General features: G+C 38.0%; 1 protein-coding gene across 2 annotated transcripts in view; it reads left to right on the plus strand.

Annotated features, from left to right (window-relative positions):
• The window catches only part of dip2ba (disco-interacting protein 2 homolog Ba), a 99,854-nt gene that overhangs the window by 59,893 nt on the left and 17,566 nt on the right, over positions 1–22,395 (plus strand). Inside the window, exons 3-25 of one of the 2 annotated variants that reach the window (XM_049463021.1) lie at positions 3,329–3,475; positions 4,191–4,316; positions 4,627–4,869; positions 6,192–6,329; positions 7,875–7,994; positions 9,136–9,333; positions 9,434–9,525; positions 9,615–9,725; positions 10,590–10,713; positions 10,844–10,953; positions 11,123–11,225; positions 13,323–13,387; positions 13,506–13,599; positions 14,201–14,320; positions 14,400–14,514; positions 18,303–18,442; positions 19,409–19,545; positions 19,666–19,746; positions 20,413–20,540; positions 20,671–20,785; positions 20,914–21,115; positions 21,609–21,721; positions 22,283–22,306. In XM_049463021.1, coding sequence (XP_049318978.1) covers positions 3,329–3,475; positions 4,191–4,316; positions 4,627–4,869; positions 6,192–6,329; positions 7,875–7,994; positions 9,136–9,333; positions 9,434–9,525; positions 9,615–9,725; positions 10,590–10,713; positions 10,844–10,953; positions 11,123–11,225; positions 13,323–13,387; positions 13,506–13,599; positions 14,201–14,320; positions 14,400–14,514; positions 18,303–18,442; positions 19,409–19,545; positions 19,666–19,746; positions 20,413–20,540; positions 20,671–20,785; positions 20,914–21,115; positions 21,609–21,721; positions 22,283–22,306 — 2,846 coding nt within the window. The remainder of the gene's footprint in view (positions 1–3,328; positions 3,476–4,190; positions 4,317–4,626; positions 4,870–6,191; positions 6,330–7,874; positions 7,995–9,135; positions 9,334–9,433; positions 9,526–9,614; positions 9,726–10,589; positions 10,714–10,843; positions 10,954–11,122; positions 11,226–13,322; positions 13,388–13,505; positions 13,600–14,200; positions 14,321–14,399; positions 14,515–18,302; positions 18,443–19,408; positions 19,546–19,665; positions 19,747–20,412; positions 20,541–20,670; positions 20,786–20,913; positions 21,116–21,608; positions 21,722–22,282; positions 22,307–22,395) is intronic. The other variant, XM_049463022.1, reaches the window with a different exon arrangement.

The raw sequence follows: 22,395 nt of genomic DNA on the forward strand, positions 1-22,395 counted from the left end.
CGATATGGGAAAAATATTCTTTTTCTACTGCTTACGGGCTGCATGTCGTTCAGTGTCTCAGCCTGCCAGCCTGATTTCAGTGTCTGTATATAAATCGCGTTTGATTTCCATTCAAATGTGCGGATGAGCTCTCCGCACCTGATTAAAAAATCACACAGTGTCTGTCTGGCCTAAAATAGTTAGATACAGCTATTAAATGAATAAATCAGTAAGACGTTCTGTGTGCTAAATAACAAAGAAGGCAGCAACAAGCTAAGAAGCTAATAAGCTAATAACAACATTTAATAAAAACAGAAAAAGATATAAAATAAGAAAATAACCAACTAAACTAAGCTCGAAATGCTAAAAGAAATAAAATCTAACGGATTCTAAAAGATCAAAACGAAATGGTGAACACTCAAAGCAGTAGCTTAAAGACAGAATATAAAGCTCTACCAGAGCTATGAGACGCAACACCTATAGAAGGAAGGAGCAGCGGCAGCGTGACGGTTCTAGTGAAATAATTAAAATGTAAAAACACACAACAGAGCGCTGTGTACCACGTTAAATCATTCCAAGATCCTCACCAAAAATAGGAAACCATGACAGAAACCCAACCCTAACACCAATACATTTTATCGTAGCCTACTTTATATATTTGCATGAATAATTGATGAAATTACTGTAGAAACGATATGGACGATAGAAGGTAGTAGCACGATAGACACTTTTCTATCATCCCCACAATATTTATCGTCATATCGCACAGCACTAGTTTGGAGTCTTATTGGTATCATGAACTGAGTGCTCAAAATATATATTTAGAATGACAGAGGTTTGGATTTAACACATATTTGATTATAGTGATGCAAGGTTTAGAAAAGTATCAGTCTATCCATTAATTTACCGTATGTTTCGCACTATAAGGAGCCCTTAAAATCCTTTAATTTTCCCAAAAATCGTCAGTGCGCCTTTTAATCCGGTGCGCCTTATTTAAGAATTTTACCAGTCAGGTTGTAAAGAGCAGAAGTACAGCATTATAAAGAAGTTTAAATTTAACTCTCCAGCATTGAGGCAGAAGCAGTATTAGCTTTTTCACCGTTCAGAGGTGACTGTTATCTGCTTGTAGCCTTATGCCATCCCCGGCTAGCACTGCTGGAGCAGCATTAGCATTTCGCTGTTCAGATACAAGTATATTGGACTGTAGCCTGCACATTTACCATGTTCTAAAAAAAAAAAACGCTTAATGGGACGAACCGCTAGCTGATTATGGACACAAACAAAACAAAACAAGAAATTATTTAAAATGATTTTATGAGACTGTGATTCTGTGATACTCGATATATCACAAGACAATTCTCTAAGATACTTTACGGCATCTGTGTTACTGAAGAGAATAAAATATTTTAAATAAGCAAAAACAAAGAATACTGGATTTATTGGTGTCAGTTTTACTGGATTTACCAAACAATATTCTTTACCGCAAGTATTTGATGTTCATTTGATTATAGTGCCACCATGTGGAGTAATGAAACAGTAACTTTAGTAAGTCATGTTGGAAAGAGAGTCTTAGGGATTTTTACCGCAATGTATCCATAATATATTACAAGCAAAAATTATACAATATATTGCAATATCAGTATATTGTCCCACCTAAAATTATCATGTTAATTAACTTATACATTTATTTATGTTAATACATTTCTCTCTACATTTATAAACTAATACCTTTTGTCTTTTGTAATTTTATTTAGTTTATTTATTTTCCTCATTGCTTTCTCAAAGGTTTTTAATAACTCAGATTGTTTTCATGATATATTGATTTTCACACCCCTGATTCCTTCCTGCCGTTAACTTTAACGAGACTCTCACACACACACATATTTATATATCAGTGTGTTACAGCTGGGCTTCAGCAGGAAGCAGAAGAAGCGGTGGAGGAAGTGAGAGAGAGGAACTTGCCGAGTTTGGGTCACTTTTTTTGTGCCGCTGAGTCATTTCTGACTCAATTACACAGGAAGTGCTACAGGTGTCATTCGCACCTTCACACTCTGGTCGACACTCGCTAAAACTGAATCAGAATCAGCTCAGCCGAATTCTTAATACGCGTCTGAAAGTCATGTCGCGTGTTTGTGCTGTAGGGCACGTTTAAAGGGGACGTGTGCTTTAATGTCAACCGCGTCATGGCCTTCAAAGCTGCCATTTCAGAGCTTTGAAGCTGAAAGACCACCCCTCGCTGTGTCTCCCTTCTCTCATTATCCCTCTGAGGGGATTCCTCTGAGCTTTGCTCTGTTTCTGCTCTGGGCTGCTTTAGTGCCATTAAGCCCATGTCACGTCTCTGAGTCTGATTTCACACCTAACTTGTTTAGTCTGGACCAGCTGGACCCAAACAGAAAAATATCAGGTGTGGAAGGTTCCTCAAAGCACGGACCTAAAGAGGTGGTCTTGTTCTGGATCAACTGAATCGTGGTTTAATTCATCTGTAATGTGAAAGCACATATCTAGATGCTTCTAGATTTTTTGACTAGTTACAATATGATGATACAGTCAACCATTCAGTAGTAGAAAAACGAAATGAAGTGGGTCTGTGCTTTGTGGTATGGGTACAACAGATTACATTGGTGATTCCTGCATCTACTGTAACTGTAGATTAACTCATATATAAACTATAAACAAAACCCCTTTTGCTACATGACATATGTGCACATGAAGAAGAGTCAGAATCTGACAGGAAGGAAGAGTTTGGAAAGAGAACTCCCCAACCTGACGACACGTCACTGTTCAACGCATACCCATATACAAAATCAATCAGTGTCAAGTATAGAGAGATTTTGCCTACTATGGTGCCCTACCTGGACGGGATTAGTTTCTCAAGGGGACTTCTGATAAAATTGCATTCGGACTGCAATTGAAAAAGCAGCAGGACCATTTTTTTTTTTTTTTTTTTTTTTTTAAGACTTTCTCGGTCATGTAACATCGCGTTCAGTAGCTCCTCCATTTCCACTTGCTGTTGTGTTTACATAGATCTCTGTGGAGGTGAGGTGATGAAACTCAGAGATGTGCCTCTGGACGGGACTAAAATTACTGGAGAGTTCACTGAAAAACTATAGGTAATTCAGCCTGTAATTTTCTCAGAGGACGTCTGAAAAAAACACATACATGGTCGTTCTGTATGGGAATAAAATCACAGAGGACCCCCCATAGAAGAGAAAATTACACCAGGAACCCCTAAAAAACTAATACTGTCCAGATAGAGCTATAGAGAGTGATTTGGTTAAGCTGTGTATAATAGTTTTTAGTGTGTGTACTCAGTCTGTATGTCTGTATTTTTTTATTTATATATAAATAGATGTGGACCCAGGCCTACAAAGTATCCAGTTAACTCCAGGTCCCGGAGCTGACTCTTCACCCAGTCCAGATGCTGGACCTTCAGCCTCCACTCGCCAGCACCGCTCACACCGCAGCGGAGGAGCCCGTGATGACCGCTACAGATCAGGTACCACCATTACCTTATTATTACATTTCTATATCAGGGATATTATATGTACCAACCTGATTCAGTGACTCAGGATCAGGGCCAATCCAGACAATATATAATAGTATTGTCCCAAAAATAAATACGATAAACAATATATTATTGTCATGTAAAGACCATTTTATACCAATGAAATAATGTAATGTAATGGTAATTTAATAGAATTTAGATTTTAAATGAAAATAGAATTTTTTTTAGTAGATTTAAAAGTAGTGTAGCTTTAATTGTCAATAATATTTAGACATTCACATTAAAACTCAAAATATGTTTAAAATATCCCCAGAAAATGAGAAAAACATATCAAATTAAACCACTGTTTAAAAAGTCTACATTTTGGATATTCATATTAACTGTACTGCATACAAGCCCTAGTATTGTACAATCAAATCTTTAATAGAAATAGAATAAAATAGAATAAAATGTGTGTTTTTCCACTATTATATTTCATCGATCTTTTTTTTCTCTCTTCCTTACCCTAACACCATGCCTGTACAGCTCACGGTTTCCTTTTTTATGATTGTGCAACAACACTATAGCACTTCCTGTGCTTTATTGCATAATGTCAAAATGTCCAAAAGTATTATTGGCCAATTATTATTCTTTTAAATTTGTTTTATGTGCACTGTACGCATCATAGTCTAACATGTATGCTCTGTTTCCTCTCGTCCAATTTCAGATATCCACACTGAGGCAGTGCAGGCAGCTCTGGCCAAACATAAAGAGGAGAAAATGGCACTGCCCATGCCCACTAAGCGTCGCTCCGCATTTGTACAGTCCCCTATGGATAACTGCACTCCTCCTGGTGAGTTCTGCTTCCGTGCCCACTGGCCTTCTGCTGCCCCTTCTGTCCACTACACCCTGAGCAGGGCCAGAGAGCACGGGCATGCCAGTCTGAGCTGCTCTGTATATAAATAGAGTAGTGTGGCACATATTAGGTCATTTGTTTTAAAATCTATTGGATTGAACAGTTTGTACTGGCGTGGGTCTTATGAAACACTCTGCCGTTCACCATTCGCCATTCACACCATCTTCCACTCCGTCCACACGATCTTAGGTAATAATTATGTCATTGAGATTATTATATAATTGTGTGTGTGCGTGTGTGTGTGCAGACACGTCATCAGCCTCAGAGGACGAGGGCTCCTTGCGCAGGCGTCAGGCAGCAGTCAGCGCAGCGCTGGTCCAGAGTCTGCAGAATTCAGAGTTCTGGATCAACCGCTCCATCCAGGGCTCCTCAACCTCCTCATCAGCCTCATCCACTCTGTCACATGGAGAGAACAGCAAGAGCCACAACCACGTCCAGTCCCAGAATCAGAGCAACGCGCTGGCAGACGTCCTAGCACACACTCGCATAGGTACTAAGATACAAAATATTCATATATATACAGTACCAGTCAATAGTTTGGAAACTCCTTCAGTCCAGTGCATTTAGATTAGGATTAAAATCGTCCAAACTATGAAAAAAAAAACCATTAAGGAATTATTTAGTAAAGAAGCAAACTCTTGCTTAGATTAGACAGCTTTGCACATCTTGGGTGCATTTTCTCAGTCAGTTTTTGAAGTAGAATCATCTAGAATTCAGGCTTTCAGTTAACAGCTGTGCTGAACTCGTCAAGAGTTAATTACTTAAACCTTTTGCAACTCTTAATGTGTTTGAGAGCATCAGTTGTAAAGTAATAAAAAGAGGTAGAGTTGGTATACAGTGAATAACCCTATTTGAGTAATGTTTTAATCCGTATTATGGCAAGAACTACTCAACTAAATAAAGAAAAAAATACTTTAAGAAATTAAGAAAAAAAAAAAAAACAGTGACCATTAAAAACATTGTGATGAAACTGGCTCTCATCAGGACCACCCCAGGAAAGGAAGAGCAAGAGTTCTCTCTGTTGCACAGGATAAGTTTATCAGAGTTACCAGCCCCAGTTAACAGCTCCCCAGATAAGAGCACCTAAATACTTCAAAGAGTAACTACATGATTCCTTATATGTTCATTCATAGTCTTCTCATTCAGTGTTTTTATTATTTTCTTTATTTAATATAATTACTATTTACTTAGTAAAGACATGAAAACAATGAAGTGACTCATATGGAATTACATGGTAAACAATAAAAAAGTGAGAGATGAGCTGGAGCTTCACTGTATTCATTTATAAGGTAGGAATAAAAAATAAATAAAAACATTGATTGAGAAGCTGTGTCCAAACTTTTGACGTGTACTATATATGTATATTTAAGGGCATTTCAAGAATAAACCACTGCAACAAATTAGGTGTTTGATTTTCTATAAACCAAAAATAATGCAATAACCAATAAACGCAATTACCATCATATTTTTAGCTGTTAACAGTATTTTATGATGTTATTGTGAGCATAAGCATATACATGTCATAAGTCACAGTAATTTAGTAGGCCTTACAATTGAACTATGTGGTACTCCACAGGATATGCTAAAGCAAATGGTTCTCAAATATTTTGCAAACCAACAATAAACCTAAAAGTCAAGGCAATAAACAAAATGAACCTGGTCATTTATCAGGGATACTGCCAAACATTGACAAAATGAATTTAAATCCTAAATTAATTAATATAATGTGAAGTGTACAGTATAAAGTCTTTATTTAAGGGAAACTCCAGTTTTATTTGATACACACCAACACACAATTTTCTCTTTGTACAGAGAGCAGTAATGTGCCTCCTGATGTGACGTCCACGGTGCCTCAGGAGAGGAACTCTCAAGTGGAGACCGGCCCCAGTCCGGTCGTTCGGGGCATGAGCCGTGGCCAGAGCCGCTCCAGCATGATGGAGACTGCAGACGGTAAATTTCACCAGTTTACTTGACCATTGATGGTGGTATTTTAGTTGTAAAGTAAAGGTGACAGTGCTGCCAATAATATTGTAGATGTTTGCCAGTTAGGTCCAATAATAATTCTTCTCTATCTACAATCTAGAACAGAGATTCCATATATTATACAGGTTACTACTACTACTGCAGTTACACAGCGGTTTACACGGCAACTTTTTACATTTACTTTATATTTTCTTTTTACACTACAGTGTACACAGCAGTCATAGACTTGCACTTGCACCGAACAGTTTTTAGATAACTCTGACATAACTCTGACGGCAGGTTAGAGCTGTTTACAGAGTTATTTGCGTTGCAGGTGGCATCTGTTTACAGAGACATACAATGCTGTTTACACAGCTGTTAGAATTATAACTATCAGGCATTTACTTTCCTGTTTGCAAAGCCATAGAAGATGTATATATTTGAAAAAAATGAGAGACCACTTAAAAATAATGGTTTCTTTGATTTTACCACATTAAAAAAAACTCTGGAATATAATCAAGAGGAAGGTGAATGATAACAAGCCGTCAAACCAAACTGAACTGCTTGAATGTTTGCACCAGAAGTGGCATAAAGTTATACAAAAGCAGTGTGTAAGACTGGTGGAGGAGAACATTATTCCACCAAATATTGATTTTTATTTTCACTGTTAATATTCTTTATCTTTCATCTATTCCTGGTTTCATATTTTAAATTCTTAGTTTTGACAAAGTGTAAGACTATTTTAATCCATGTTTTGCTCTATTTTTGTCCATCATGGGTTTGCTTGTCTGACTGTAGGAAAAGGTATTGTAGTAAGAGGCAGAAAGCTGTGCTGTGCCGTGATCCCTGTCGTTTCTCCTCCTTATCCTAAACGTGTTTGTGATTGACTGGTTTTATACAGTACCAGTCAAAAGTTTTGGACACACCTTCTCATTCAGTGTCTTTATAATTTTCTTTATTTTATATATTTACTATTTACTTTAATAGTAAAGACGTGAAAACAATGGAGTGACACATATGGAATTACATGGTAAACAATAAAAAAGTGTGAGATGAGCTGGAGCTTCACTGTGTGAAGGAAAAGCAGCAATTAATGTTCAGCACCTTCAGGACACTGAGAAAACTATTCCAGATGATTCTCCCTCATGGGAGACTGGGATTAAAATACCAAGTATACCAAGTGTGCAGATCTGTCCTCAAAGATAAATGTGCTACTTATAGAAGAATCTAAAGTATAAAACATATTCTGTTTTTCTTTTTAACACTGTTTGTTTTTTTTAAATAATTCTGCATGAAAACACATTGAATGAGAAGAGGTGTGTCCAAACTTTTGACTGGTACTGTACATTAATTTTAAAGAGTATTTGTGATGTAGTAGATTTTTAGTAAATTTCTATTTCTAGAAAATGTGAACTTGATGTTTATTCCTTTCCTGTGCATGCGCTGATTCCTGTCTAGACAGTATTCTCCTTTCCAGACATCAAGGTTGATATCTGTGTGTGTGTGTGTGTGTATGTGTGTGAATATTATTAGGAGTTCCAGTGCATAGCAGAGTCTCCACCAAGATCCAGCAGCTTCTTAACACACTAAAGAGACCCAAACGGCCTCCGCTGACTGAGTTCTTCCTGGATGATGCTGAGCAGATTGTGGAAGGTAGAAAAGCTTTTAACTCTGCGCACACCATATTAATTAATTTTAGGGTTGCAGTGGTAACAGGCTTTATGGTATATCATGGTTTGAAAATGCATGGTTATCCTATTATTATGAGAAATCGTAAAAAGGGCTAGCAAATAGAGAGTCTCACTGCTGGTACAGATGGACAAATCTATCACAGAAAACTGTTTATATGACATTGCAGTGCTCTTGGCCTGTCAAAAACTATCAGCGAGTAATCCAGCTCAGAATACATTAAGCATCACAACTAACTTGGCTGTTTAAGCAGCTAAACACTCCAGAGTCCAGCTGTTGTGCCTGTTGGCATCACAGTTTTAACTCAGCTATTAGCATTACAGATAACACCCATTTTTTTAGGCTTCATATACAAACTATAGAAAACATACACATATTATAATACTATAATACTAATCTAATCAGCCCTTGACTTGTCAACAACTCATCATCAGTTAGAAATCCAGCTTGAACAAAAAAACAGATAAAATCTTTTGGTTTCCAGATTAGTATTTAAATACTATTGCGACCATCAAATGTAGAAAAAATGGTAATATTATATTGTTATTAAACAGCTCTGGAAAAATAAGACCACCTTAAAATGATGAGTTTCTTTGATTTTACCAAATTGAAAACCTCTGGAATATAATCAAGAGGAAGATGGATGATCACAAGCCATCAAACCAAGCTGAACTGCTTGAATTTTTGCACCAGGAGTGACATAAAGTTATCCAAAAGCAGTGTGCAAGACTGGTGGAGGAGAACATGCAAAGATGCATAAAACTGTGAAAACCAGGGTTATTCCACCAAATATTGATTTTTAATACTCTAAAAACTTTATGAATATGAGTTTGTTTTCTTTGCATTATTTGAGGTCTGAAAGCTCTGCATCATTTCTGCAAATTAATGCTGTCCACAGTTTATAGAATAAAACAACGATATTCATTTTACTCAAATTAAAGAGCAAATAGCAAAATCAGAGAAACTATTACAGAAACTGAAGTGGTATCTTATTATTTTTTTTCAGAGCTGTATATATTTAAATCCACTTTCTATGTACTATGTAGTCTAATAAGTCAGACCTAGAGGAATCATCTCACCTTCTTTTGACCCATGTGCTCTGCAGTGCCCCAGCCTGATCCCAACACGCCAAGGCCAGAGGGCCGACAGATCATTCCGGTAAAGGGGGAACCTCTGGGTGTGGTCAGTAACTGGCCCCCAGCCCTGCAGGCAGCTCTGGCTCGCTGGGGGGCAACACAGGCCAAGAGCCCAGCTCTTACAGCCTTAGACATCACCGGCAAGCCCCTGTACACCCTGACCTACGGTGAGTACCACAGGATTCCTGGGTGACATGGAGCTAAAGCTAAAGAAGACATTGATATTGTTCTCTTTGTTGGCTCTAATGCTGGTTTTGTCTTCTGCAGGTAAACTGTGGACCCGCAGTCTCAAGTTGGCCTATACTCTCCTAAACAAGCTGGGCACCAAAACTGACCCAGTGCTCAAACCTGGAGACCGGGTAAGAGGTGAAAAATGAACGATGTGATTGTAAAATTATAGCAAGATTTCCAGTAGTCATTCATTCCCCTGGTTATGTTCGTACACTAGGTGGCGCTAGTCTATCCTAACAGTGACCCTGGGATGTTCTGGGTGGCGTTCTACGGCTGTCTGCTGGCTGAAGTTATTCCTGTTCCAATAGAGGTGCCTCTCTCTCAGAAGGTAAGTAATCACCAGTGTAATGAAGTATATAATAGACCAGCCATACTCAATAATTAATGCTTGTCTGATTTTAAACATGTCTTTTGTATTGGGATAAAAGAGAGAGTTTTTTTTAATAATGTACTCTAAATGCAGAAATATGCAGAGAAGTAAAATATCTAATTTTGGGCCCTTATTTATTTTGTGCATTTTTATACATAGCATATAATCAGTTCTTACATTGGGATGCATAAAATAACCTGGCTAACATCTTAGATAAGCCAAGAAAAATGACAAACCACAATATGACAATGTATTGAAATTCAAATTACCCTCATATAATTCTATAATCTATATTCTAGTTTATCATAAAAGTGTTTGATGGGTTTGATCAGGTCTGTGCGAGTCAGTCATTTTCTTCCACACCATGCTAACCCAACCACACCTTTTTGGGGACCTTGCTTTGCACAATCATGCTGTAAATTCCAATTAAAAATATTGTCATTTAGAGCATTTGTTGAGAAATTGTTGAGAAAAGTTCATGAATCAATATTTGGTGGAATAACCCTGGTTTCTAATTACAGTTTTCATGCATCTTGGCATCATGTTCTCCTCCACCAGTCTTACACACTGGCTTGTGATCTTCCTCTTGATTATATTCCAGAGGTTTTCAATTTAGTAAAATCAAAGGAACTCATTACATTTTAAGTGGTCTCTTATATAAATATGCAACTTCTTATATAAATATGGAACTTCGCTTATTGCATGATTGTATAAAGTGTAGCAGTCTTGGTTAGATTAATATTGAGCAGTTTTCAGTGCATTTAGCTTTTATTAAACCCTCATCATTATCCTCATCCATGTGTTCTGATCTGATTGTGACAGGATGCGGGTAGTCAGCAGATCGGCTTTTTATTGGGGAGCTGTGGGGTCAGTCTGGCTCTCACCAGTGAAGTGTGTCTTAAAGGACTACCAAAGACGCCCAGTGGAGAAATCCAGCAGTTCAAAGGTTCGTACTCAACAGTCCCTCTCTTTACTCATGTTTTACTTAAAGCTAAGAATCAGGGGCGCCGAGTGGTCCAGCGGGCTAATATAAGCATGTTTAGATTCAGTGTGTGTGTGTGTGTGTGTTTTCGCAGGATGGCCTCGGCTGAGATGGGTGGTCACAGACACTAAGTATCTTACGAAGCCTTCTAAGGACTGGCAGCCGCACATACCCACTGCTAACACCGACACGGCATATATCGAGGTGAGGCGCTGTGTGTGTGTGTGTGTATGTGTGTGTGTGTGTGTGTGTTTGCTTGTGGACCTGGATATTGTGTGTGTGTGTGTGTGTGTGTGTGTGTGTGTATGTATGTGTGTGTGTGTTTTACCCTGCTTTTTACACCTCTCTAATGGTGTGATGCCTCTTATTTTAGTACAAGGCCAGTAAAGAAGGCACAGTGATGGGGGTGGCCGTGTCTAAAATCTCCATGCTGACACACTGCCAGGCTCTCACTCAGGCGTGTAATTACTGTGAAGGTGAGTCACACTATAGCACTCCATCATCATCCCTGATACCAACCTGAGAAAAAAAATGACTAAACTCTTATTAAAACTCATACTTTGGGCACGCTCACTATGAATACTGCAGTATTCAACATTCTGCAGAGTGGCTGCAACATTTCTGCATTACAGTTCAACATTCAGCATGATCATGAGCACTTTAACATTTTATAAAAAATCAGAATGATATACGACATGAAATATTAGGCATAAATTCCTAAGTGATATGTTGCTTACTATCCACACATATTCACTGATATTCCCAATAAAACATAGCACACAGAAACATTTCTGTATGTGGTCAGGTTCCTGACCTATCACACACACTACTTGATGTATAATTTTATTTTCTTTCTTTATTTTCTTTATTGTAAAGATTTTTTTTTTATAGTTTTGTTAGTATAGTTAAGGTGATTGGGTTAAGCTTGACAATTTGACGTTAAAAAAAGGCAAGTAAATAAGGTAAAATATTTGAAGCAACAGTACTTTGTTTATTGATAAAACAATAAATTAATCATAAATTATAAAAATCATAAATTATAAGTTTTTACAAAACACAAGGCTTTTTTCTTTGTTAAATACATTTTATATGAATAGAAACACAAGTATAATGCTGACAGAAATAAAGGATATTTAGGAGTTTGGAAAAGATGGATGGAGGGATGAATGGATGGATATAAACTTAGAAAGATGGAAACATATTTGGATAGAAACTTAGAAACAAAAACAAAGAGAGATATAGAAATAGAATGATGGATGGATGGTTTGATGGATGGATGGATGATTGGAAACGATAGAGAGATAGAAACATAAAAAGATAAACATACAAATATAGAAACAGAACGATAGAAGGTTAATAGATAGATAGAAACAAATATAAAAACAGAAACAGAATCAGATAGATAGATAGATAGATAGATAGATAGATAGATAGATAGATAGATAGATAGATAGATAGATAGATAGATAGATAGAAACAGAATCATGGATGGATGGATTGGAAGATAGATAGATTGAAAGATAGATAAATTGAAAGATGGATAGAAACAGAAAGATAGAGAGATATAAACTGAATCATAGATGCATAGATAGATAGATAGATAGATAGATAGATAGATAGATAGATAGATAGATAGATAGATAGAAACGGAATGATGGATGGATGTATTGGTAGATAGCTAGATAGAAAGATAGATCAATTGAAAGATGGATAGAAACAAAGATAGAACGATAAAAACAGAATCATAGATGGATGGATGGAAACAAAGATAGGTAGAGAGATTAAAAGATTGAAAGATGGATAGAAACGGAAAGATAGAGAGATATAAACAGAATCATGGATGGATGGATGGATGGAAACAGAAAGATAGAGAGATAAACACATAGAAAGATTGAAAGACAGATAGAAACAGAATAATAAATACAAAGGAAGAAACATAGAAATTCCAAATAAAATAAGTACATTTTCACTGTTCAAAACATGATTAGTATCAGAAATAATGTTTTTACTGGTAGTTCTTTTATTAACACTTTAAACCCTCATCAACACTTTAAACCCTCATCCTCAAACAACATACTGTATGTTGCATATTGTTTTATTTTTACTGAAAATTATAGTTGACAAAGTAATTTACACTTAATACTAGCTAAATTAATTTATAATAGTTCATTAATTATGGCTCTTAAAACTAATAGAACACTTAGGGGTTTCATTGCATTCACACACAGTCAACGTTTGCTCCCAGGCTTTGCCAAGTCATGGCTGTTTATATAATAATCAAGATGCATAATTTTACTCTGCGGGTGTGTGTGTATATGCACAGAGGTGCGCGAGTGTGTGTGTATTTAAAGTGGAGTCTCTGGGAATTCTGTCTGCCGTCAACAAGCAGTAAATCAGGAAACGTTGAATAATTAAGGGGGCTCGTAATTCCTGTATACCAGTAGAAAACATTGTGTGTGTTCTGTGTTCACTCAATATTTAATACAGTCTGAGCTAAAACCCGGGACCGTGTCGGGAGGGGAGTGCAGATAGTTTTATAAGCTTTATAAACAATATTATGTGTATTTTTTCAGGAGAGACACTGGTCAACGTTCTGGACTTTAAGAAAGATATGGGCTTGTGGCATGGGGTGCTCACGGTGGGTCTGATTCTCTCCTGTCCTGTTTTTTTTTTTTTAAAGTATGTAGCGCACTGAAGGCAGCAGCAGTGTTGTCTGGCTTAATTCTAACCCTCGGAGTGTGTTTTTATGTTTTCAGAGCGTGATGAACAGAATCCACACCATCAGTGTTCCCTATTCCGTCATGAAAGCCTGCCCTCTCTCCTGGGTGCAGCGAGTCCACAACAGCAAAGGTTAGAGCAGCTTCTTTACCCCAAAAACTGCACTGCATTAAGTGTTTGCTTGGTTTGTATTAAATTGATATTAAAATACAGTGCGGACTGATTTCCATTAAATTCACTTTTATATAGCATATATCAAAAGACCTGAAAACAAAGATTGTTCAACATCAAGGTTTAGACAAAGGGAACAAAAAGCTCAAAATCTCAGAGATTTCAGCTGTCAGTTTCCACTGTGAGGAACATACTAAGGAAATGGAAGAACCACAGGCACAGTTCTAGTTCAGGCCAAGAAAAATCTCAGATAAGCAGAGGAGAAGGATGGTGAGAGCAGTCACAGTCAACCAACAGACCAGCTCCAAACACCTACATCATCATCTTGCTGCAAGACGTCTTTTCTGAGCACACGCCACAAACGGAGTCGCTTGAGGTATGCTAAAGCTAAAGCACATTTGGGCAAGCCAGCTTCATTTTGGAATAAAGTGCTGTGGACTCATGAAACTGAAATTTAGTTATTTGGAGGGCGGTAGGTAGTGCGCGAAAGTAGACAGAGTTTGTGGGGTGTATATTATACATTATATTATATATGTATTTGTGTGTGTGTTTGTGTGTGCAGCACGTGTGGCCTTGGTGAAGTGTCGGGACCTGCACTGGGCTATGATGGCCCATCGAGACCAGAAGGACATCGGCCTGTCGTCCCTGCGCATGCTCATCGTAGCTGATGGAGCCAATCCATGTGAGCAAACTGATCATGCAGCACTGATATAATAAATTAGTTTTTCTGAAACTTATACATGTCCGTGTTTGTGTTTCAGGGTCAGTGTCCTCATGCGATGCCTTCCTAAATGTGTTCCAGTCACACGGGCTGAAGCCTGAGGTCATCTGCCCGTGTGCCACCTCCACCGAGGCCATGACCGTAGCCATACGCAGGTACACACACACAGACCTGCTGCTTTAATTGCTGTAAAAATGATTATACACACACACTTTACTTGCAGTATTTTATATACATTTGTTTTAGTGTTTCTAGCTCTGAATCATGTATAATTACCGTCATGATAAAACATTAAAAGCAGCAGTGCTTAGATTTTTTTTCTTAATAGTATCAGTGTATTGGCACAACTATCCCTGCAGCCTCCCATATACAGTATTTGTCAAGTTATCTCAGGTTCGTTTCAGTTCTTGGCTTAACTTGAAAAAGCCTGTGTTGTGACTACAATTAGGGCGCTTGTATCCACTCCCAAACTCTGGATATTTTAGTAAATTTCCCCACAACAGATGAAACTTTGCCTCCTCTTAGGGATTTTTATTATTTCCAGGATTTAGTTAACAGGTTGATAACCTAAAATACACACAAAATACACACAATAAATTTACTATTTCACTAACAATTGCAAATTATATCAATACTTAAACTTCTACATGTGCTAGGTGGCACGTTAGATCCTACCAGTGCCTCTCTGCAGTCAAACACGAGCTGAAACACCTCTCTGCACAACTCAGCTTCTCCTCTCTCCTCCGTGTGGACGCTTGTGCAACAGTCTCCTTCTCCAATCCTGCACTGGTGTCTTAAGCCAGGCGGACACTGTGCGATTTTAGCCCGATTTTAAGCCCGATCTGGTCGGATGCGACTGAATTTCATGATCGGGCCGAATTTTAGCTTGATCGTGCGTCGTTTGTCGTGCAGTGTGAGAGGGGAAGCGATGTCCGATTAATTGCCCATAGGAGCTGCGAATGAGCAGTCGGACGCGACCAGGGATTTCTGACATGCCAGAAATTTTGGTCGCTTGTCTCACAGTGTGAGCTGTTTTGCGGGCCGATTTCTTAACGTCACGACCTGTTTTCCCAAAAATCTGCACAGTAACTATAAATAATTATTAGTCATATTTATTTCTGTCAGTTATAAGGATTTATATTTATGTTCGGTACACAGACTTATAGCTTAATATAGCAGACACAGGCATTCTGCTGTTTAAGAATTTCAACAGATGCTTATTCTCAGTCAATAGCTGGAGTTTTTGAAAAGAAAAATTAAAAGAGAAAATATCTTTGACAAACATAAATTTATTTTATTTCACTTTGCTATTATATCTGAAAAATAAAGCACATTGTCAGCCTCTGGTGCTGCCCGTCAATTATATAAAACTTAAAACATGCACAGAAATATAAAGCTATATTTTATAATTCGTTTCTTTTCGCCAGGGCAAATTTATTAAAATTATAAATATGTTAATTTATTAATTAAAATCTTGTCCAGTGCTCCAGAATATTAGCCACGCAAAGCCAGCTTAGCGCAGCGCGTGGCATTGCGCGCGGCATTGCCCGCATAATAACCTCTGTCTTCTAAAATAAACGTTTTAATAAATAAGGTCGGAGAAGTGTAGTAAAATTAGTGATATTAAACTGTACTGATAATTAATCAAGATAAATCAGACAAAATGCGCTGCGCCTCTCTCTCGCTCTCTTTCGCAGCGCGGAGCAGAATTCAGCGCGAGGCTACAGGAACTCAGTTCAGTTGAATAAAAATAAGTAAGGGCCTGTAAGTACAAGCAAAGGACCTGTAAGTAAATATAGTCAAATATAAAGTATAGTTTGAGGTTTTGGTGAGCTGTTTTCATGATTTGAAACTGAAACTAACTGAAACTTTGATTATTCTGCAAAAAGCCTGGGTTATTTTAAACGAATTTTTAATGAGTTTATATTTTATATTTTTTATTTATTCATTTAAATTATTTTTCTTCTTTTATTAATCAAATCATTAAATATATATCTTCATAAGATATAATTTTTTTCCCTTTTATGTCAATTTTTATGATCTTTTTTTAAGGTCCTATTTTTCCTTTTTTACGTATATATTTTATTCGTCTATAATAAATGTCAGTTTTTATTCCTATTTTTTATATATATTATTAATCCCTTTTAAACTGTTAATGCTCAGCGGCACTGTAAATGAGGGTCCCTATCCCGCTCTCCTTCTGTAAAACGGACAACCCGTAGAGTCCACGTCGCCTCAGCCACCTGCGAGTCCATGTACGTCTCTTCCGTGGACTTTCAGCGCACAACAGGGCACAAATAAGCAAAGCTAAGCGCTTTCTTTTGCAAGGCGTTGTGTTGAAGCGAGAGTTTGTACGCAAAGAAAGCTCCGCCTACGGGCTGCGTTTAGACGTGCAGTGTAAGCTCCCCCGTCGCAGCAGGTCAGTCGGACCGTACAGTGTGTGCAGATGAATCGCAGGCGTTGTTCATACACGACAAACGATTCAAACGTGCTGTTTGAGCTCTCCAGAACGCATCCGATTAAAAAAATCGCACAGTGTCCGCCTGGCTTTAAACTACCTCAGAATGGAGGTTAAGAGTCGATTGCCTCTGGTGCACGTCTTAGACGGACCCGTTTTTCACCGCGGGGAAAACTTAGCCTGCTCGCCTTTTTTTCTGTCCAGCGCGATTTTAGCGCGATTTCAGCGCGATCCCTCGCGAGAGCACCGCGAGTCCGCAGCGCGAGCAGCAGCGCGTTTCAGTCACATGTTTAAAAGAAGGCATCCCATTTGCCGAACATCAACTTAATTTTTAACTAAACAGAACATATTTAGTTACAGACACTGGCTCTCGGTACTCTGCTAAGTTTCACTTTCACTCACACTTAGCTCCGCCCTCTCTCTTTTTCCATTATTTATTTATTTATTTACATTTTGACTTGACAGTATTTATTTTAAAAAGAGTGGTCAGAGCTAGAGTGGTCTGTTAGGTTTGCTGGATGTACTGTATTTTTTTGCACTAGTTAGGATCAAGGATATCGCCGTGTTTCCTTTTAATTCATGTTTTCCTTCTAATTTAAATGGTCGTGGGGTAACTAAGTTAAGTAAAGCTAAGCTAAATAAACGAAACTGTAATTCTTGACTTCAAAAGAAAAAAAAAGCATTTTCTTTCAAAGTCAAACGATTGCTGGATGTTAATCTACACAGATTTCTCTCCTGAAAACTGTTTATTTGAGTGAGTAAACCGCTTCTGTTTATTTTACAGTAAGTTTAGATTTCCAGATTTCCACTAAGGCTGGATGCAGCAGCATTAGCAGCTAACCGCTAATGCTGCCAGACAGCCCTACTCTGAGGAACCCTGACTGTTCCAATAATCCAGGATGATATTAGCTAGCGGTTCGTCTCACATAGCACGTTTTAACACAGTAAACATGCAGGCTACAGTCCGATATACTCACCTCTGAATGGTGAAAGAGCAAGCGCTTAGCACGGTTAGCGGCTAATGCTAATACTGCTCCACCCTTGGTGCTGGAGAACTCAACTGAAACTCTTGTATAACATTGTCCTTTAGCAGAGTGGCTTTACTGCTTCTTACAACCTGACTGGTAACATTCATATTAGGTGCACTTGCGATTTTTGGTAAAATTAAAGATTTTAACTGTTTCTTATAGTGCAAAAAATACGGTAAATGCTCACAACATTTTGATAGTATTTCAAAAATATTTTAATATTGTATTTATTAAACATATTATAATATTACTTTGTCCTTGCATATAATTATTTTGGTGAAGAATATGTCAACATTCAATAAAAAAAATGCTTATTTTTGATTTAATATACAGTAGTTTCACATCAGAAATCCTGTGAGCTGCTTGTGTGTGCATGTGTGTGATCCCTATTCTCTGTGTGTGTCTCTGTGTGTGTGTGTGTGTGTGTGTGTGTGTGTGTGTGTGTGTGTGTGTTTAGGCCGGGTGCTCGAGGTGCTCCTCTCCCTGCCAGGGCGATCCTGTCTATGGGAGGACTGAGTCATGGAGTGATCCGGGTGAATACTGAGGATAAGAACTCTGCTCTCACTGTGCAGGACGTCGGCCACGTCATGCCTGGAGGTTAGAACACACTCTAAAGGACACAGTGTAGCCAATCAGCTAGCACTGCATTTACATAATACGAGACGGTGGACTGTGAGCTTCTGTTAATTGTTAGCTACGTTAGATTCACAGCTTTTGTGTAGAACTGAATTAGAGAAACTCCAAATTTAAACTCAAATTATGTGCTGCTGATCAAATCTGCTTATGATTTAACTAAAGGGGGTTTGCAGTGGCATTTTAGGGCCACTGTTAAAAATAGAAATGATAAAGAGTAAAATATAAATAAAAAGGTCAAACAGCTTCAAGAATAATGTCGTAATGTTTTGAAAATAAAGTTTAATATTTTATGATGCAAAAGTGGTATTTCTACCAGGACAAATCTCTATAATTATGGTCATAGAGTTTGCAAAAGGAATGCAACCATAATAATGTAACTTTCTACTTCATTCCTTAATTATTAAAACCTAAAATATTGTGACTTAATTTTCAAAAAAAACAATGTTATGGCTTTTTTCTTGATATATTACGACTGTATTCTAGAAACATTACAACTTTATTCTTAAAATATTTATACTTTATTCTCAAAATGCCGTGGTCTAGCCTTTTTCTAAAAATATGATTATTTTATTCCCAATCTATTACGACTTCATTCACAAAATATTACGACTTTATTCTTAAAATATTTTGACTTCATTCTTAAAATGATATAAAGTAAACATTTTTCTTAAAGTATTATGATTTAATCCTGAAATTACAACTTTATTATTAAAATGTTACTTTATTTGTAAAGTCTACTATTTTCTTTTTATTTTTATTTTTATCAGTGGCCCTTAATCACTGTCACAGCGATTATGGTTGTTTAGTGCAAGTCTTTTCTTATTATGTACTGCAGGTCAGTGCTGAATAAATGAATGTGTTTTCAGTCTTGCTGTTTGTGAACGCTTGGCTGGGACAGCTGCACTGAGTTTCCTCTGTGTATTGCAGCTCTGATGTGTATAGTAAAGCCAGATGGGCCTCCTATGCTGTGTAAAACGGATGAGATTGGGGAGATTGTGCTGAACTCTCGGGCTGGAGGAACCATGTACTACGGCTTACCGGGAGTCACCAAAAACACGTTCGAGGTATGTCACACTGAACTGACTGCTTCAGTGTTTGAGTTAACATGCATTGTATAATTATAAAACATTATTATTCCCTTATTCCTGATCTGTGTGGATCTGACTGAGTGTTTCTGTCTGCAGGTGATTCCTGTGAACTCTGGAGGAACTCCTATAGGAGAGATCCCGTTCACCCGGACCGGCCTGCTGGGATTTGTGGGCCCGGTAATAACCTCATCCTTCAATTTTATATTACCATCTTTTAATAAAATACTTTTTTACACTCTAAAAGTAGATTATTATTATTATTATTAAAGCTTATATTGGTTTAAATATAAATAATACACATCTAAATGCAAGTACAAGGGCTCTGAGGGGTCCAGCAAGCTAAGCACTGCCACTATGATCAGGAGATTGCCGGTTTGAATCCTGTTCATGTAGCTACCTGTCCATGCCATCAGCTACCAGAGCCCTGAGAGAGCACAATTGGCCTTGCTCTCTCTGGGTGGGTTGATGGCGCTCTCTCCCCACATCACACCAAAGGGTGATGATGATCAGCACAAGTCATCTGTGAGCTGATGTATTAGTACAGAGTCGCTGCGCTTTCTTCAAAATACACTGTAATGCTACTTGGCAATGCTGCATCAGCAGCAGTTCGAAAAAGTGGCGGAGTCTGACTTCACATGTATCGGAGGAGGCGTGTGTTAGTCTTCACCCTCCAGGTGTGTTAAGGCATTACTAGTGATATGGGAAGTCCTAATGAGTGGGTTGGGTAATTGGCCGAGTAAATTGGAGAGAAATGGGTCAAATATTAGAAAAAATGTAGTTAAATACATGTATGTCTCCCCCCTTGTCTGTTGTTTTGACGGCTGTGTTTTTGGCTACTCTCAGGGCAGTCTGGTGTTCGTGGTGGGAAAGACGGAGGGTCTGCTGTCGGTTAGCGGGCGCAGGCATAACGCAGATGACCTGGTTGCTACAGCTTTGGCTGTGGAGCCAATCAAGACCGTCTACAGAGGGAGGTGAGCACACTGCTGCTGCTGCTGCTGCTCCTGCACAAACCACTAAATACTGAGAAAAAAAAAACTTAATAATGGACTGAAACAGTGTTAAACCAACTCTGACAGGAGGGAGTGTGTGTGTGTGTTTCAGGATTGCAGTGTTCTCGGTCACTGTGTTCTATGACGAGCGAATCGTGATGGTGGCGGAGCAGAGGCCTGATGCCAGTGAGGAGGACAGCTTCCAGTGGATGAGCCGAGTCCTTCAGGTCACCTCCACAATCTAGCACAATCTCTGCTTACAACTTTCAGACGACCATTCTAATGTTTTCTAGTGTTTCCAGCTGCATTGATAGTCTGATATGTGTGTTAATACTAGATTTTTCCACTTCTCCAGGCCATAGATGGAATCCATCAGGTGGGCCTGTACTGTTTAGCATTAGTTCCAGCCAATACATTACCCAAGACCCCGCTGGGAGGCATCCATATCTGTGAGACTAAACAGCGCTTCCTGGAGGGCTCCCTGCACCCCTGCAATATCCTCCTGTGCCCTCACACCTGTGTGACCAATCTTCCCAAACCCCGGCAGAAACAACCAGGTACCTGTTTTTGTTTTTATTTATTCTAATGCTAGTGTTTTATTAAGTAAATCAACCCTTTAAAACATGATATATATTTGTTAAGAAAACAATTAGCCCACAAGATTGTGGGTTATATTGTTTTAAATAGGCTTTAAATAGGCTTTCAAATATATTTTTTTACACATTGAACAAATTAAGGGACCATGTATTATTTAAAAAAGTGGTTTGTTGCCTCAGGGCAACACCATGTCATAGAGAGTTAATATAAGCCATAATGTCAGAAATAAAAGTAAGACAAGTTTGTCATGTTATCGTAAGTCATTGTCATGCAAAAAAGTTTGTTAATGGAAGTCAGTGTAAAAAAAAAAAAAAGTCACTTTGGCGTAACAGTAACTGTAATTTAAACTTATTTTGTTAGTATTATTATCTTTATTATTTTGTTTTGCTGTTCTTACAAATCTTTTCTGGCAACGTTTCCTTTGTTATTAACACAAAACCTCTGTCTGTTCAGTGGGAGTAGGTCCAGCTTCCATCATGGTGGGAAATCTGATTGCAGGGAAGAGGATTGCCCAGGCTGCAGGCAGGGAGCTGGGCACTATTGAGGATCAGGACTTGTCCAGAAAGGTGTGTGTTATAAAGATCTAAAGGCTTGACTCGTTCTCTTCCTCATAGAGTGTGTGTATTAACTTGCTAAATACAATAATAACTTTTTAAATAACTTTTTATTTATATATATATATATATATATATATATATATATATATATATATATATATATATATATATATATATATATATATATATATATAATTACTGTGCTTTATTTCTACTGGCTATAAAAATTTCATTTGGGGTCAATAAAGTATCTATCTGTAATGAGGCCTGGCTGAATGGTCCATAATAGAAATGGTTATTATTTGTATATACATCACATGTGCAAAGGCATCTACAGTGTATTTAGTCTTGCCTTGTGTTTTGAAACTGCTAAATACTAACTTTGCAGCTTCATCTTTAGCTTCTTTATCCTTATTTATCTGTGTTAAGCTAATAACAGGCTGCTGTAGCATTTAGGCAGCAGTGAATAACTGTATCTCACTCACTGTTTGGGTTTGGTGGAGTAGCAGAGGCTTTAAGAGTGTGTTCCTCTCTGTTTGTCTTTCACTCTCTGGTGACGTGGGCCTGTAGCTCGCTATGTGGCCCATGACTATGGTAAGCCTGACTGCTAGCTGCCCTGCTCTACTGCTTGTGTGTTTATTAGTGTGTGTATGTGTGCACTACTACTAGTAGCAGTAAGCAGC

The sequence above is a fragment of the Astyanax mexicanus genome, chromosome 13 (genome assembly GCF_023375975.1).
Source record: "Astyanax mexicanus isolate ESR-SI-001 chromosome 13, AstMex3_surface, whole genome shotgun sequence".
Taxonomy (NCBI): domain Eukaryota; kingdom Metazoa; phylum Chordata; class Actinopteri; order Characiformes; family Acestrorhamphidae; genus Astyanax; species Astyanax mexicanus.